General features: G+C 45.9%; 1 protein-coding gene and 1 long non-coding RNA gene across 9 annotated transcripts in view; one reads left to right on the forward strand and one right to left on the reverse strand.

Moving 5' to 3' along the window:
* MYO7A (myosin VIIA) overlaps positions 1-6,761 on the forward strand; it is a 77,915-nt gene extending 71,154 nt beyond the window's left edge. For 6 of the 8 annotated variants that reach the window (XM_054699553.1, XM_054699552.1, XM_054699557.1 and 3 more), the window contains 5 exons: positions 2,173-2,358; positions 2,809-2,925; positions 3,989-4,072; positions 4,984-5,103; positions 5,683-6,761. In XM_054699553.1, the coding sequence (XP_054555528.1) occupies positions 2,173-2,358; positions 2,809-2,925; positions 3,989-4,072; positions 4,984-5,103; positions 5,683-5,772 (597 nt within the window). In that variant the 3' untranslated portion in view covers positions 5,773-6,761. The remainder of the gene's footprint in view (positions 1-2,172; positions 2,359-2,808; positions 2,926-3,988; positions 4,073-4,983; positions 5,104-5,682) is intronic. The other 2 variants (XM_037523014.2, XM_037523015.2) reach the window with 1 other exon arrangement.
* A 2,455-nt stretch (positions 6,762-9,216) lies between these two features.
* LOC129146609 (uncharacterized) lies at positions 9,217-16,300 on the reverse strand. Its single transcript, XR_008553511.1, has 3 exons — positions 16,034-16,300; positions 10,863-10,979; positions 9,217-9,362 (listed from the first exon to the last, which is right to left on the reverse strand). It is a non-coding gene; the product is annotated as an uncharacterized LOC129146609 (long non-coding RNA).
* Positions 16,301-18,371: the final 2,071 nt, after the last annotated feature.

Raw genomic sequence — 18,371 nt, forward strand, 5'->3', positions numbered from 1 at the left:
TCAGGTTAACCCCCAGCCCTTGGGGGCTTGACAGCTTCTGAATATTCAATTCCCACCTTCTCAGCTCCTTCCCCAGGTGAGGCGGCTGTCCTCCGAATTCAAACAGCTACGCCAGGGCCAGGGCGTAGCCAAGCCCTTGGTGTGAGTCTGTCAGCACTTCCAGGCAGATGCATGTGCCTGCAGAAGTCCACATGCTGAGCCTCTATAATGTCTCTGGCCCTTGTCTCTCATTCTGTCTCCCAAGAAACTTCAAGAAGTAGTGTGTTCCCATTTTACAGAGGGAGAAACCGAGACTTAGAGACTAAATAATAGAATAAGCATCGCGTGGCTGGTGGAACTTGGGTGTGGTGATGCAGATGCTGGCTCATGCAGACTCTGCGCTCTTCTGGGCTAGCCTGTTTACCATTCTGTGAGAGATGCGAACCCAGCTGCTGGGAAGGAGGGAGGCGGGGTTGGCAGCGGCTGTGATGGAGGCCCACCTGGCCTGAGAGTCAGAAGCATTGCCCTCATTCAAGCCTGGGGTCTGCCTCTTCTCCATGCCTCCTCCCACCCTGACCCCGGGTTGCCCATTTGGTCACTGGCACCATCAACTACCCCAAGGCAGAAACCCAACAGTCAGCCCTGGCATGTCCCTTCCCTCATCTCCTATGTCCCAAATCATTCATCTAATGCTTTCACCTGCTGACTAGTTCTAGACTCTGTCCCTCCATCACACTACCAGCCTCTGCCGGATCACCATCTTCTCTCACCCAGATGAAGCCCTACCTTTCTGTCTCCCCCACCTGTCTTTGCTCCCCTTCAATCTGTTCCCACAGGGTGGCCATCCTGTTTTCCAGACCCTCTCAGTAGCTTTCCATTGCTACTAGGGAACCCCAAATCCTGACCTAACCCTAAATGGGGAGTGCACTACCTATTTCTGCTGCCTAGTCTTGTATGTAGCACCCCATTGCTTGGTTCATTCTAGCTATAGGTTTTTCAGATTCTCATGCCAGCCACAGGGGCTCCGGAATGTTCATTTGAGTGTTCTTCAACTCTTTCCTTCACCTCCTAAGCTTTTAATTCAGTCACCTTGTCATAATGGAGGTCCCTCCCTGTCCCACAACTGTTTCGGGTTACCCTGTTATATGTTCTCATCTTCAGAGAACAATCCCTTTGAACACTGTAATTATATATTGATTTGGTATGATGGTTAATGTCTACTCGTGCCATGACTACGAGTTCCCTGACAACAGGGTATGTGTTACTGTTGAAAGGACCTGACTCATAACAGTTACTCAGTGAGTATTTATGGGATCGCTGAATGGGTGTCTAGGGGATTGGTGACTCGATGAATGGATAGGTAGGAGATTGGAAGGTGAATGAATTTACGAATGGGTATTAGTGAGTGGACAGGTGGAAGAATAGGTGCACAGGTGGGTGGATGGACTGACAAATGGGGAAATGGATTGTGGGGGTAGGCAGACCCAATGGGTGGGGTGGTGGATATATGAATGGGGAGAAGTGAGTAGATAAAAAGGTGTGTGGATAATAACTGGCTCATAATTATATATAATTGTGTGATAATGGCAAAAGTCAGGTTTCTCATCTACAGTGTCCTCGAGCCAGCCTCAGTTTCCCTATGCTCCAAACAGTGGGTAAGACTGTTAAGGCTCCAGAAGCCGGTGGGAAGCACTGGCTCATCAGAGGCTTCTCCTTACCTCAGCTACTCTGGTTCGGTGTCTGGAAAGTCAAGGTGGGGGACGAGTTTGGTGCTGCAGATGAAACCAGACCATCTTGGGAACACAATGGGAGGCGCCAGCCTGACAGGCTTTTCCCAAGGAAGGTCAGGCCCAGGAGGTTCAGGCGATGGAATAGTCTCAAGTTCACCAGCTGGTCACGCTGAGCACCTTCACCTTTGAAGTAGGACTGCTCACCTCACTGGACTGTTACGGGAGGAAATAAGATCACATTCCACATGGTTATGCTTTTCAACATCTCCTGCTGGGTCTGTGCAGGCACAACTGCCGTCTCCCTAAGCTTGGTCTCCGGTCCCTGGAGAGCAGTGTCAGCTAAGGCCAGAGAAGCGGGGAAGCCCAAGTGCGGGATAAGACGGTAGACCAGCCTAAGGTGATCGGCTCGGAGCCTGTTCCTTCCAGAACCCTCCACATCTGTGACCTGCTCTGTGTCTGGCAGGAGTTGCCCAAGTATCTCCGAGGCTACCACAAGTGCACGAGGGAGGAGGTGCTACAGCTAGGGGCGCTGATCTACAGGGTCAAGTTCGAGGAGGACAAGTCCTACTTCCCCAGCATCCCCAAGCTGCTACGGGAGCTGGTGCCCCAGGACCTCATCCGGCAGGTCTCACCTGACGACTGGAAGCGGGTGAGCATGGGGAATGGGCAGTGGGGACAGGGAGCCCCCCCCCCAGAGGGCCTCTGGGAACCTCAGGGGTCAAAAGGGCAGGTACTGACCAGCAGCCCAAGCCCAAGGAAATTCCTCTGTGGCCCTGTATATGAGAGGGTCCCCCTCCCCTTCTCCCCTCTATCTGCTTTACTTTCCAGTCCCTCAGGTACAGGATTCAACTGACGACTTGGCAGTAATCTGCTCTGTCCTGGTTACCATGGTGACCTATTTTACTTGCTACTCTTGGCCTGCCTGGTTGGAGGAGGGGAGGGAGGTCAGGAGTCCATTAACTGGAATAAGTGGGAACCCCTCCTGGTCTCCAGGACCCCCATCCTATGCCCAGCCCTCCAGGGTCCATGACAGCTGCTAACAGGGCAAACGGGGCAGGAGTGGCAGGGGACAGGCCTCTGACCCACCCTCCCCCTGCAGTCCATCGTCGCCTATTTCAACAAGCATGCAGGGAAGTCCAAGGAGGAGGCCAAGCTGGCCTTCCTGAAGCTCATCTTCAAGTGGCCCACTTTTGGCTCCGCCTTCTTCGAGGTGAAGGTATGCTATGGAGATGCGTCTCGGAGGAGGAAGAGGGAAAGGAGGGGACAAGAAGTCACAGAGAGTCCTCCCCAGGACCGTGGGAAACAGCAATGGTTTGTGCCACCCTCTGGCAAGGGAAGAAGGGGAACATTCTCAGCCTTGCTCCGAGCTAAATGTCTCGGCTAAGTGCTGAGCTCCGGGATGCAGAGGGTCCTGAAGCTCGGCATGGCAGGGGAGGGCAAACATGTAAACTGGCAAACTAATGGAGGATGATCTGTGCTGTGGCAGAGGGTCCCTCATCTGGGTAGAGAGACCTACCCAGACTATGAAAGCTGGGAAGGCTTCCTGGAGGTAAACACCTGAACTTTCCAGGGACACCCTGAGGGGAATGTTCCTGGCAGAGGGTCCAGCATGAGAAAAGACCCAGCGGTTCAAGAGCATGGGTTGGGCAGGATGCACCAGTGGTTATGGGTTTAGGGTCTGAGGTGAGCAGACCAAGGAGAGAAGCAGATCAGTAAGCCGGGTTTCCTCCTGTAGATGGCAGCAAACCTTGGAGAGTTCTGAACAGGGGTGATGAGGCCAGAAGCGCAGTCTGACTGCAGGGGAGGGTGGATCTGAGGCTCACGAAAAGGCAGGAGAATGGCGCAGAGGCTGCTGTGAGAGCACGAGGTCAGGAAAGAGGGGGGTGGGCTAGGATGGGAGGCCTTTAGAGAAGTTTGCCTGTGCAAGGAAAAGAGAGGTAGGTAAGTAGCAAGAAGCACATTCAGGTTCAAGGAAGGTTTTTAAGATGAGACATTGGAACAGAGTCCTAGAGAAGCAGGAGAGAAGGAAAGGAGCTGCTACTGGAAAGACTGGGCCAGGGGGTCGGTGGAGACCCATGAAGGGATGTGGGGTAGCACGGAGAGCCCAGCAGAAGTGGAAACCATGAGGTCGTGGAAGGGCTGCCAGCACCCCTCGCACCACTAGGCAGCAGGAGAGGCAGACTTAATCCCAGCTGGGTGCAGTCTGCTCCTGTCCCCAAATGCACAGAGCTTTCCCTGCTCCGGGCCTCCCGCCTGACGGTTCTGGCTTTCTTCACTAGCAAACGACAGAGCCCAACTTCCCTGAGATCCTCTTAATTGCCATCAACAAGTATGGGGTCAGCCTCATCGATCCCAGAACTAAGGTGAGCGGTGACAGGGATGGACAGGGACTGGCTTCTCTGTCTGCATCTCTAAAGGCCGCTGGGCCCCAGCCCCCAAAGCTCCTGCCAGCCACCCTCCTCACCTCATTTGGCCTCTTGGCCACACACCTTGAGAGGTTGTCTGTGTTTGCGCTGTCCACTTCCTTACCCCTCCTCTGTTCCCTCAAAACTTTCCCCTCCAGTAACTAACACCTTGCTGCTAAATCCAGCGAGGTGCTTTTTAGTACTTGGCCATGCAGCATCATTGGACTGAATGTTCCCAACTACACCTTCCTTCCGAACACTTTGCCCACACTGTGAGGCTGGCGGGCTGTGCTAGGATACCTGCTGCTTGTATTTGTGGACCAGAGCAGCCCCGACCAAGGGGGCCAGGAAGCACAGTCCTACCATGGACACAGCAGGGATATGACTGGACCTTTGGAAAAGGGCACCGGTGACACCCTCTTTGCTTCATGTGCCCACTTCCGTTTTTCCTCCTAGATCTCTCGGTCATTCCTCTTATTTTTTAAGGGCTTCTCCACCCAAGTCATAGTGTCCCCAAGGCTCTGTCCTGTTTTCTTGTCCCCCTCCTCAAACTCTCCCTGGATCATCTCGTCCAGGACCACAGTTTCAGTGCCTTCAGGTCTTCCAAATTTTCCAATACTGACCCCAAATACCCAAAAGCCTACTGCACTTCTTGGGTGGCCCACTAGCTGGTCCCAGCCGAGGCCTGGGGCGGGAGGAGACTGCCTGCACAGCAGTCTCACTACACAGCTGGCTGCAACCCTCTCGCTCCTTGTGCCCTCCCAGGCCCCAAGGCCTTTCATGAGGGTTGTGTCTGTGGTGGGCTGGGGTTGAGGGGAGTGAGGCCAGAGGGTACAGGTTGTGCAGCTTCACTCTCTCTACTCACCCAGGACATCTTGACGACTCACCCCTTCACCAAGATCTCCAACTGGAGCAGCGGGAACACCTATTTCCACATCACCATCGGAAACCTGGTGCGCGGCAGCAAACTGCTCTGTGAGACATCACTGGTGAGCTCTCTTCCTTCCAGGCCCACCGGGCTCCGCCTCATCTGTAGCTTCAGCCATCCCCCCTGGAACACACACGAGACGTGCACAACTTGGCCTGGGGTCAGGGTGAAGGGTCGGTCTGGTTGGGGTGAAGAGGAGGTCAGTTTGAGGTTTTGAGGCCTGGCTTAGGTCTTATTCAACAACTATTGTTTGAGTGTCTTCAGTATCTGGGGGTTGAGCCTCTAACCCCTGAGTTCGACAGGAGAACCATTAGCAATGAGCTCTTCTGGACTGAATTTGACTTCCACGTCTAGCTCAACTGGTAGAACTTTCAGTCACTCCTGGAGGTAGACATCCAGGATATGAGGGACCCACAAGCTAAGATCTTAATATGGGGTCATAACTGCTCTGAACCTTAGACATCTGGCTGGGTGAATCCAACCTTTCAGCAGCATGAGTGGGGAGACTGAGTCCAGAGTGAGACAGGATTTGCCATTATCCAGAGTTTTGCCCACTGCAAGGTCCCAGGAACTGTGTTTTGGATCTGGGTGGGCTACCTCTGGCCTACTTTGCACTCTATCTTCTCTCCATTGTTTCCAGGGCTACAAGATGGATGACCTCCTGACTTCCTATATTAGCCAGATGCTCACAGCTATGAGCAAACAGCGGGGCTCCAGGAGCGGCAAGTGAACGGCGCAGGGGTGGCACCAGCACTGTGGTGTCTGCTTTCTAGGCAGCAACCAGTTCAGGCCCATCAGCTCCCCCTGCAGCTGGTGGAGGGCCTCTGCCATCAGGGCTGGGGCACTGGGTAGGCCACCACTAACTGTACCAACTTAGCCTCTGATCCTTTTTCCAGTAAGGGAGCCTCAGGGGGGTTGCAGAACCCCTTCCCTCCACCGAGAGACATCTGGGTTGATTCGAGTCCTGGCTTGCTGTCGCCTTCCCACTTACAAGATTCCACAGCCACTTGGATGCCTTTTCTTACTTCAGACCAGTCCTATCACACAACCTCCTTCAACTTTCTGTGTACCACTGGGACAGGCAATCAAGAGTATGGAGAACCAAACAAACCAGGAATATTCTGAAACTTAAGGGACTGACTTAATTCCCCAAGCCCAGGACCCTCGGCTGGGGTAATGGAGACAGACTGCTTTTATATACTGCAGTGTGTGTGCCGAGCCCCTGCTCCAGTCTCCCCTGGTGACCCAGGGCTTTTATAAAAGCATGTGTTTCAGTTTCTGGCCCTATAGTGTCTTTGCTGGGGGAGGGGGAGGCAGAGGGGAGATTTTGGGGTGCCAGGTCAGGGCCCTGTAGCCTGTATAATTGGTCTGTGCATGCAGGGCCAAACTAGTCCAGATTTGTGAGCTGGAGTGTACCTGAGTCCAAGCTGTGTTAGAAAAGGGCTTAAAGGGACTGGCTGCGACCAAGGCAGATTGGGGAGACATGCCGAACATCAGTCTGGGAGGGGGAACTAAATGCTTATGAGCTGGGGATCTGGAGGGGGTAACTGCTTCTGGGCCTTAACTAGGGCCAGTAGAACCAGAGTAGCCTTTGCATTTTTCCAGAAACATGTCCTTATCTCATTAAAACACCTCTAAGAACAAAACTGTCCTGGGTTAATCCTTTTATCCAGTGAATGCCTAAGAAATGTCACTTTGTGGCCAGGATGAACAAGTAAATTTGGTCACAACCAGGGTGGCTCTTGGGGGGTCTTCAGCTAGGGAAGTTATAATTTGGGGTAGGGCATCCTCCTGGGTGTGGAATGGGTGCCTGAAGCGGAATGAGTGTCTAAAGAAGTGATAGTGGAGAATCCCCTTAAGGTGCGCATGTTTGTGATCTGCCCTCAAGTTGCCCCTGGCACTCTGACAGAGCCAAGTCCTGCTTGCTGGCACATACTCAAGAGTTTGGGGACATCTGCATCTAGATGCCTGTGAGGGAGGGGAAGGGGCTGGTTGTAGAAATGGAGGCCCTAAACCAGTTGCCCTGCTTTCTGGGATGACAATGTGGCTGAGACAGCCCTGACTCACCAATGTTTAAATGATTTCACAATCAACCCAGGATTAATCTGAGCCAGAAGGAAGGTGCTGGTGGTCTGCCCCTACACCATCCTCATACAGATCTAGATGCTGAGACCCAGAGAAGGAGTGTGAAGAATGCAGACCACACAGAATTCAATTCACTGCTTATAACACACAGATTTTTGGTTCCAGATATTTGCCCTAAGCTCTAAGGTAGGCATGGGGTCATGCCCAACATTCTAATATGAAATCTGCCAACAAAGAGTTATTAGGAAGCATCCCCCTTCAGGGTAGATCATAGAATGTGCATGTGGGATGAGATCTTTGGCTCAGACTCCTAGCCATGCCCAGTCACCTCTGACTCAAGATGCCATCGCTCATCGCTTAGGCTCTTTCAGCCTGAGTGATCACAAAGGGATTCAGAGAATACATCATTTTTCTTCTGGGTTCCTCAGAGGTTGCCTTTATTTACATGCAGTCAGTCCTTTAACAGGGAATAACATGAAATGTCAGGATGAGGCAAACTCTGTGACACCCAGAAAACAACCAGCTCCAGCTCCAACAGCACAACTGTTTTTCCTTTACCTATCCCCTTGGGGTGCATTTTTTTTTTAATAGAATGATCTATCTATAAGAGGAGTAATGTATTGTATAAAAGAATTCCTGGGAGGAAGATTCAACCATGGGGGTGTCTCAGTGTTGAGATTCAGAATAAGGGCCTCCTTGATGGATACTGTGGGTCTTTGTGGCAGGTGGCCAATGTGATTCAGTGAGGGGAAGGGTCTGCTTAATGACCCATCTAGCAAGTATGGTACTGGTGGATACCATAATTGCCAGTTCCCTTTAATTTCCTGGCTAGAGGGTGAAACACCATACACCAGCCCTTGTGTCCTGACGAGTCAAATGCCCCACCACTAGTGGTCAGGCACCCCAGGCCATGATCCTGTACCCACATGTTTCCTTTCTCTGCTGGCCACCAACCTCACTGGCTGGGCCTATTGGCACACACAACACATAAAGGAAATGTCACTTTAGCAAGATTCTGGTGACCAGGTGGTATGGAGAATGTTTCTGAGTCCTACAGATCTGAAACAACTGGAATGCCAGCTCTTGGTCACTTACCAAGAAAGAGGGCTGATGCAAGGAACACAAAAGTTCAGGAGAAAACCAAGACCAGGCAAGCTTGAATGATACAGTTCATCACAAAAACAAGGCCAATCCACCAAGATTGGGAGAGATAACCACTTTGCCTAACACAGAAGCAAAACACAGAACCAACAAAATGAGGGGAATGTGCCCCAAATGAAGGAACAAGATAAAACCTCAGCAATAAGCCTAACATATCGACGCAAATTACCAGATAAAGACTTCAAAGTAATGGTCATAAAGATGCTCACTGACCTTGTAAGAATGGATGAACAAAGCTAGAATTCCTAAAAAGAGGGAGAAAATTCCTGGAGCCCTGCACTTGGGGTGGCTCTCTCTCTCCACTTTCCTGGCTTGGGGAACGTTAAGACTCAGCTTCCCTTACTGTTGCCAGCCAGTAGTGAGCAGGTGCTTCAGGCCGCGCAGTGTGGGAGGCTCAGTCACTTGCACTGACCTCAGTAAGAGATGATGTCACCAACCTCAGTGTGAGACCAGCATGGGAAAGTCCCGTCTCTGGTGATGAACTTTTCAAAATCCCTTTGATCTGTTCTTCATTAGTTTTTCCTTTTTTTTTTTTTTTTTTGCAAATGTCCTGTTTCTGGGAGTTGATTTGACTTATTCCATGTTCAAATTTGTGTATTCAGAATCAATGACCTATTACAACTGCAAACCCTGTTGACTTTACAGGAAAATGCTCTAATTTCTCCCATGAAGAGATGCTCACAGTGGGCTGTCAATTTCACTTTGCATTTAGTTGTTTTTTTTTTGTTTATACATGCACTGGGTACAGTCAGAAGCACGGGAGGGTGGGAGAATTCACCAGAGCCAGAGCGGGGAGCAGAGCAGGCAGAAGGACCGAAGTACACTGCTGAGGGGAGCAGCGGGCGGCAGGAGAGGTCTGCGTGCCATGTGGGACCCTCCTCCGGTGGCCGGGGAGCAGCCGGGGACCGAACCGGCGCCGCAGAGGCCGCGGGCAGCTTCGCAACCCAGCGCTCAACCGCTGCGCCACCGGGGAGGCCCAGTTTTTCCTTTTAGTTATGCTTAGGGGAGTGGAATTTCCGAATCTTCCCATTCCACGAAGTTGTGGGTTGAGTCCCATCTGAGAATTCCCTTAACCTAAGGAAAAAAACAGATATTAACATTCAGGAATTTCAATGAGTTACAAGTAAAATGAACCCAAAGAGACCCACACCAAAATACATATAATTAAAACAACAAAAACATCTTACTAATCTCATAAGATGATTGGTGTTTATCTCATCAGAAACCTGGGGCAGAAGGAAGTAGCATAATATATTCAAGTGCTGGTAGAGCTCTCCATCAAGAATTCTTTACCCAGCAAGGTTATTTTTCAGAGTTGAGGGAGAAATAAAGAGCTTTTCAGACAACAAAAGTTAAAGGTTTTCCTCACCACTAAAATGGATAGAGGATTTCTGAGGTGTTTAGCTGTGGTTTGGCATAAATTTTTGACTCGTTAATACAATCTGTGATGGTATTTCATGTCATTTGCACATGTTATTCCTAGTGACTGAGGAGAACCTGGAGCTGTTTTCAGATTGAAAGGATAAAATCCCATAACTTAATCTGGTCTGTTCCTTGAAAGGGGGACACCCAACAGGGGAGCCCTGAAGTAGTGGAACAGGGCACAGGACCGCAAACCCAATAGGAGGTTTGACAGTTTCTGTCTGCACTGAGCCCGTCCGAGAAAGCTGTTAATCCCTGGTTTTGTCAGGGACAGAAAGAGAGCTATGAGTGAGGTTAGCATCAGGATTGACATTATTCCAAGCTGGAGGAGTCTAGTGAGCTTTAAAGTTAAGTGAGAGGAAGGAACTGTAGTCTACTCTTTGAAGTGGAATGTTTTTACCTGAGTATGGTGAACCCAAAATTTTATGCCTTTTAACGTTAAGGCGGGGGATGAGAAAGACGGTATAGGGTCTCTTCCAGGAAGGTTGTAGGTGGGCCTCAGGATGACAACTTTTCTAGATCTTTAGAAGCACCTGATTACCAGAGTATTACATAAAGGGATATCAACTGGACGCTGCAACCTGTCAGAAGCAAGCCTATGTAAAATAGTGACTTAGGGAAACAACATAGGACTTAACTTGATGAGGCCATTATATTAATATTTCTGAGCTCAAAACTTCTATAGGTGCCACCTAAACCAATTTTAATCTTCCAGAGGCCAGAACAGTTAGACACAAGGGGAAGACAGGCAGACATACATCATATGGACACAGGTTCCTTACTTTTCAGTTAACCCACATGGAATATCTTATGCAACTGCAGTTTCACTCATATTTACAAAGACACAGAGCTTTTTCTTTGTTTCCTTACAAAAACAAACTCTTCTTACCACTGTCTGATGAAAAGGGGCCACAGTAGTCACCTTAACCACCATGTACTTGGGGAAAAAAAAAGTTTGCAAGGAGACAATGGGAAAATAAAAACATAGCCCACGTTCAAAATGTTACAAAAAATCAAAATTGTAAAACAAAATTAAAAAATCTAAAGCCAAAAATCACAACCAAGTTCTCTCCATGGAGTCAAAATCAAATTCCCAAAACTGGAGAGTGCTGACAGAAGAGCGCTCATGGTCTCAGATGCCATCATACATACCTTAGACTTCAGAAGGAGAAAAGCAGGTTTAGTTAGAGCAATTACTTAGGAAGGGTGATAGCCTCATCCCCCATCTATCCATTAGGAAGTCAATCCAGGGGTATCTTGTAAGAGTATCTGAAAGAGAAAAAGAAATCTAAGTTTCTGTCTTTTTCTAAAATAAGTATCTCAGGGCTTTGACAGGTACACAGAACCAATGGGGTTTTGTCCACAGGTCACTGAGTTCCAAGGCTTTCTTCTCTCTGGAGTGATACACCCAGGGTTTCATGATTACAAATTTCAAAGAATTGTGACTTGTCTGATTATGGAGAGGCACCACCATCAAAAGGGGAGATTCCATGTTCTTGCCCCACCTAATGAAGGGTAGAGCTGAGGGATGAGGAGAAGCTAGAGGAGACTTGGAGAACAGACCTGCAGAGACACAGGAAGGCTTGGAGGAGGCACCCAGAACAGAGACACGTGAAGGAGTAATCCCACTTGCTTCTCAATTTTTGACTTACACCACCAGGATTCCAAAAGGATGGCTATTTTGTTTACCTCTATTTTAGCCTCGTATCAGCCTACCTGGGTGGATATATAATACATATGCTATTAACGTCAGATGAACAGTGAATGGCTTTAAAGAAGGCTAGTGATGAAACTCATCGCCTCCACCATGAAGACCCAGAAGATCCAGAACCAGAGAGCCTGCCTTAATAGTAGACCCTAACTGAGACCGTAATGAAGGGGGACTGGAAATGGTGCCTATTTAATGCTCTTCCCCCTTTCAGAGATTCATCTGTAATACAAACTCATGTAAGTATAGAATACAAGTATAAACACCTAATATTATAAATTAAAGACAGGAGAGGCACTGACCTCTTAAAAGGGATCCTCCAATGGTAATTTCAAAATCTCCAGTAATTGGTGGTTCTCTTCCTCCTAATTTCCCTTCCCTTTACTGCTACCAGTGAAAGGGAATTTTGCTTTTCCCTTCTTTGTGCCATCAAACAGGTCTATGTCTTTACCAAACATAGTTTATGGAGGGCAGTCAGAATTTGTCCAAGCAGACTCTTGGTTGATGTAGAAGGCTTGCCACCCCTCAAAACAAAACACACATACCCCCCTGAAAGGTCCACCAATAAAAAATTTTAAGTTGGAGGTTGAAACTGAGCCTAATACATATGCCCACAGGATCTTTCACAAAAACAGCTTCCACACATTTTACCAGACTTAACCAGATTACCCAATCTAAAACTTACAGAAAAATAGAAAGAGGAAGGAGAACTGCCTGAACTAAAGGTTGAACCCACATCTAACTCAAAACACACACACACAGAACCATGCTGTAGTGAAACCAAGCTCCTCTGAATTAGAGACAGAAAAATCCCACCACCTGTCCTGCAATCGCACATACCTATGTGCACTGCCTTATATTGTACAGTACATTATAAAGTAAGCACAATGATTTCTGGGGGCGGGGGGGGGGCGCTGCCTATTGAGTTTGGCAGGCCCTCTGGATAGCTTGAGTTAGTTCAGTTGTAATCGCTTTTGCCTGCTGATTATTTGATGTTACTGGTTACGAAAAAAGTGTAAGTCATGCTAGTCAAATGTGAGCTGAGACGAGTGAGTGCCCTTTTAGTTTTTGGAGTTTATCTTGTATATCATGCATACTTTGAGTGATAAAGGTCATATTGATTAGTTGAGAATTGTTAGGCTTATCCAGGTCTATATTAATATAGTGGTGATATGCGTCCAGTATTTGGTCTAAAAAGGCTGATGCATTTTCATTTGGGTCTTATTTTCATGGACCTTTTTTTTGCTCATGGACTTTGATAACACTTTTTTTGTTCTTTTGCTTGGGGACCACTTATCTAAACCCAGCTAGGATGTAATCCTGGTAGTGCTGGATCCTACCTTTCTCACCACATTAGGATCCCACTACCGGTACTGTAGCAGCACGAGTTGGGTTGCTTTCTGAAGAACAGATCCCAGGGCTTTATGATGTATGTAGGGCTTTTCAGCACTATTCTTTTTTTCTCTGAAACAAGAGACTAGGAGGCTATATATATATATATATATATATATATATATATATATATATATATATATTAGCTCAAGCTGGGCAATAAACACCTAAAAGAGTCAAACAAGTCAGTCATTTTGGGGGACTTACCCTGTAAGTGGGGTTATGGTCTTTCTAACTATATAATTTAAAAGTGGAGAACTGGATGTGGTCCCACATCAGGTACCTCACCTGGAAAATTACCTATCAGGGATGCTCCTAATAATTGTTTCCCAATAAAACCCCCCAAACTCCGGGGGGCATGATGAGATTGCCTGGGACCCTGTTCTTCCTATTGGTCAGTGGGCCACTTGGGTGCCTTGTCTTTAGATTTTGGCCACAGGCAGAAGCCCCAGGCCAAAAGAGATCTTGGTTAAGTGAATCAGATTCAATAATTTGCAACATCTCAGGTTTAAACTTCTGAGGCTTTTCCATGAAAATCTGGCAGCCCTTCAGCTTCTCTTGATATATTATCATAAAGGATTAGACATAGGGATTTCCCTTCCATTTTTGTTATCTTTGACACAGGCTGAAAGCTGAAAAATTCTTTAATAGCTTAAACCTCCATTTATGGGTCACTTCTTGACCAATCTCAAATCATACTGTAAGCACAATGAATTACAGGAGGGGCTAAACACATTTTTTTCCTTTTTTGCGGTGGTTCATAGTTATGCTTTTACCAATTATTTAAAGAATATCCAATTGGGCTCTGAGCTGGTATTAAACTTGAATTCCCCATTACAATATGAGCCTTGGAAATAAAGTAGAATACAGTGGGTGGAGGGTAAGTAGAAACAGGCACACAAAGGAAATTGCCTCTGAGGTTCCATGAACTGGAGTCCACATATGGTATGAGTAGATTTAACCAAGAAGACTTGTACATTGAAAGACATGTAAACCACAAACTATCCACAAAATGTTGGAAAAAAATTAAAGAAGACATAAATTAATTGAAAGCAATCCCATGTTCATGGATTGAAGGACTTAATGTAATTGTTAAGATGATAATACTATCCAGAGTGCCCTACAGACTCAATTTAACTTTTATCAAGATCCCAGCTGCATTTTTTTCTATCTTAAAACTCATATGAATCTCCAAACAATCCCTTGAAAAAAAGAAAGACGGAGGCCTCATACTTTCTGATTTCAAAACTTACTACAAAGCTACAGTGACCAAAACAGTATGGCACTAGCATATCCTATCCTAAAGTATAGGATAGAGACCCTAGAAACAAACCCCTGTATATATGGTCAACTGATCTTACAATGGTGTCAAGACCATTCAATGGGAAAAGGATAGTCTTTTCAATAAATGGTACTGGGAAAGTGGATACCCACATGCAAGAGAATATATACTATATACAAAAAAGAACTCAAAATGAATCAAGACCTATAGGTATGAGCTACAACTATAGAACTTTTTATAAGAAAACAGGGAAAAATCTTCATGACATTGGATATGGCAATGATTTCTTAGATATGACACCAAAGGCATAGGCAACTAAAGAAGAAATACAGTAATTGGAATTCATGAAAATTAAAAGCTTTTGTGCATTAAAGGACACTAGTCAACAGAAAAAAAGAGACAACCCAACCAAACACTGGGAAAAATATTTCCAAATCATATATCTGACATGAGGTTAATAGCCAAGATATATAAAGAACTAAAACAAAACAATCAGGTTAAGAAATGGGCTAAGGACTTAAATAGACCTTTCTTCAAATAAAATATACAAATAGCCAATAAGCAGGTGAGAAGATATTCCTTATCACTAATTATTAAGGAAATGCAAATCAAAACCACATGATATATCACCTAACATCCATTAGGGTAGCAATTATAAAAAACACAAAAAATAACAATAGTTGGTGAAAGTGTGGAGAAAGTAAAACCCTTTTGAGAGTCTGGGGGTTCAAACTGGCAGACTTCCTGGGTTCACTTCCTCCCCAGAGACAATAAACCTATAACTATATATGGAGCCACTCCCTTTGAAACAGAACTGAGGTTAGAGGATCAGCATCTCCACAACAAGTAAAAGACCTCCTATGGAAAGGGTGGGAATGAGGAGGACACAATCTCACCAGGAACATCACCCCGCACATCCATGGTCAGGAAGGATATCATAAACATGGAAGTTATCCCTGGGGAGTGAAGGGCTTGCATCCCACATCAGGTGCCCCAAACTCTGGGAATGGCACTGGAGATGCAAAGACTTCCAGCTGTGGAAAACAAAAGGGCTTTCCTTAAGGAGAACTATAAGAGTATAGGGGAATAGAGATTTTACTTTTAAAGGGCTGAGCAGGGGTCATCCTGGTGATGCAAGGGGTTAAGATGCAACCTATGAAGCTGTCCAAAGCCTCTGTAGCATGAGTTCAATCCCTGGCCAGGGAGGAGCAACCCACATGGCACAACAGACCTCTCCTGACTAGTCTGCTGCTCCCCTCAACAGTGTATTTGGGTCATCTGCCTATTCTGTTCCCCACTATGTCTCTGGTGAATCCTCTCAACCCCACACTTCTGGCCTGTACCCCAGCTCTTGTATGCATAAATAAAAAATCTTAAAAACAACAACAACAAATAAAGGGCTGAACACAGATATATTCATGCTGGGGAACCAACACAAATGAACAGTTTGAGGGTTATTTAGACCATACCCCAAGGGGTTCCACTTGCTAAATTTAAAATGTAAGCCACAGTAATAAGATAAAGGGCTAGCTTTCTGTGAATGGAGACAATGGTGAGTGCCCTAATTTCCTCTTTGTACAACTAGGTCTTGAACTAGCATGCACCATACTTGCAGATTCAGTCAAGGTACCAGGGCAGGAGGGCAAAACACACTACCTCTGTCCATGGCTTGTCCAGTTTCCAGGGCAGCTCTGACCCACAGTATCTGCCTACAACTTAGGTACAAAGCACCCAAGACAGTTCACATCACACAGTACTTACCATGGCTCATGTCCATGGCTGCTAGTATAGTTCATGTCTACAGTATTCTTCCTTGCTTACAGCTACAGCTTCTAGGACAACTCAAGCCAACAGAAATAGTTCATAATCATGGCTCCAGGGTCAGTTTGTATCCATAGCCCTTCCCTAGGTTTTTGCCCACTGACTTCCCAACCAGCTTACACCAGCAGCTCCTGAAGCAGCTCACTCCCATGGCTCCTGTTGCTCCAGCTCCCAACACTGTTGACAGAGCTCTCCAAGCTGCCATCTTGTGCCTACTCTTTTGTACCAGCTGTTCCAGTCACCAAGGCCTCAGATGTAGCAGTCGTTGTCCACCAGGTACTCTGGGCTGACATTCTGTAATCTTCATTTCTAATACAAGCCCAAACCTTCAGAACTGGAAGAGATAGCTGTTTATCCTAACAGAAATAAACACAGAGGGTCAATCAAAATGAGGAGACAGAGCAATATACCCCAAATGATAGAAAACAAAACCTGAGAGGCAAAAAACAAATCAAACAAAAATAAATGAAGTACATGGTGAAGATTTCAGAGAAACAGTTATAAAAATTCTCACTGAATCTGGAGAATAATGGATGAACAAAACCAGAACTACAACAAAGAGAAAACAGGAGAAAGTTCCAAACAGCACCACAACAGATGAATCAAAAAATACAACAGACAGGCTCATCAGCAGTCTAGATGTAGCCAGAGAGAATCAGTGAGTTGTAAGATAAGGTAGTGGAAAACACCCAAGAGATCAGTATAATGCATAGAAAGCAACACAGTGAGTTAAGGACAATAAAGAAAGAGAAGACTATGAAAGAATGTGAAATGAAAGAGAAAGATGAAAAGCAAGATAAAACCACAGAAAAAGAACTCATGGAAAAAAGATAAATGACTTGTCTGATAAAGAATTCAAAATAACAGTTACAGATGTTCCCCAAGGCCAGGAAAACAATGTATGAATAAAGTGAGAATTTCAGTAAAAAGAAAATGAAAGAAAGCACAAAAACAAAATCACAAAGATAAAGGATACAACAATTGAGCTAAAAAATTCAAAAGAGGGGTTCAAGAGCAAAATATATGAAGTAGAAAAAAGATTGGCAAACTTGAACGCAGGAAAGTTGAATTCTCCAAATAAAGGAGTAAAAAGAATGAAAAATAATGACACCAGCTTCATAGACTTATTGAGCAACAATGCAAACCAATTTCAGGTTGTAGGGGGTCTAGAAGGAAAAATCAGAGGCAGAAAATTTATTTGAATAAATAATGGCTAAAAATTTCCTTTATCTGGGGATGAAACATATCCAGATGCAGGGCCAGAGATTGCCAAATGAGGAATCCAAAAAGACCCAAACCATAACTCATTATAAGCAAACTGTTGAAAATTGAAGGAGAGATTCCTAAAAGCAGCAAGAGAAAACACACCCATAAGACTACCAGCAGATTTTTCAGCAGGAACTTTGCAGAGCAGGAGGGAGTAACACAATATATTCAAAGCGATGAGAGAAATACCTCTTCACCAAGAATGCTAAGTGATATTTTTCTTTTTCTTTCTGGCTTATTTCACTGAGCATGATCCCTTCCAGCTCCATCCATGTTGCTGCAAATTGCATGAGTTTATCTTTTTTTGATTGCTGAGTAATATTCCATGGTGTATATGTACCACATCTTCTTGATCCAGTCATCTATTTGGGGGCATTTGGGTTGTTTCCATAGCTTACCTATTGTAACTAGTGCTGCTATGAACATAGGGGTGCAGTTGCCCCTTTTGAATTAATGTTTCTGCGTCCTTTGGGTAAATACCTAGGAGTGAAATCGCTGGATCATATGGAAGCTCCACCTTTAGCAGGTTGAGGAATCTCCACGCAGCTTTCCATAAGATAAAGAGACATAAATTATGACATCAAAAATATAAATGTGGTGAGGGGAGAGTATAAATGCAGGGCTTTGAATGTATTCACCCTTAAGTTTTTATGAACTTAGCAAAAATAAATGAGTGGGATTTGAGAGTTAAAGAAATCTAGGAGGAATCAGAGTGAGGATTTGAAGATTGGATAAGATTTGGAAAAGGAGAGGGACAAAGAATGTATAAATAAGTTTTCTGCCTCTCACTCCTTTATTTTGTCCATTACAAATACTAGGTGTATCATATAAGTCTCATGGTAACCACAAAGCCAAAAAAACCATAGTAGATATGAAACAAGGCTCCTCAGAGACAGCCAAAAACCAAGCGCCATTGCTCCATCTATACAATAGGGTGCAGCAGGTCAAAGGACAGTGCCCAATATAGGACAGGTCACTGTCTATGGGTTCTTGCTTGCACACACACTTGCAAGATACCTCAGGTTCAAAGAACAATAATGGGCTATTTTACAACGAGCGGAAACAAAGAGCTTAATGTAGCCACAAGTGGCCAGCTATCTTAACCGAGTGTCCACCAGAAGTATAGATGTAAGCAGAATGCTGATCACCTGTCAACAGAGCTGGACAGCACTGGCCAGTAGTGGTCATCACT

The sequence above is a fragment of the Talpa occidentalis genome, unplaced genomic scaffold (genome assembly GCF_014898055.3).
Source record: "Talpa occidentalis isolate TD23 unplaced genomic scaffold, MPIMG_talOcc4v2.1 talOcc4.3, whole genome shotgun sequence".
NCBI classification, from domain to species: Eukaryota; Metazoa; Chordata; class Mammalia; order Eulipotyphla; family Talpidae; genus Talpa; species Talpa occidentalis.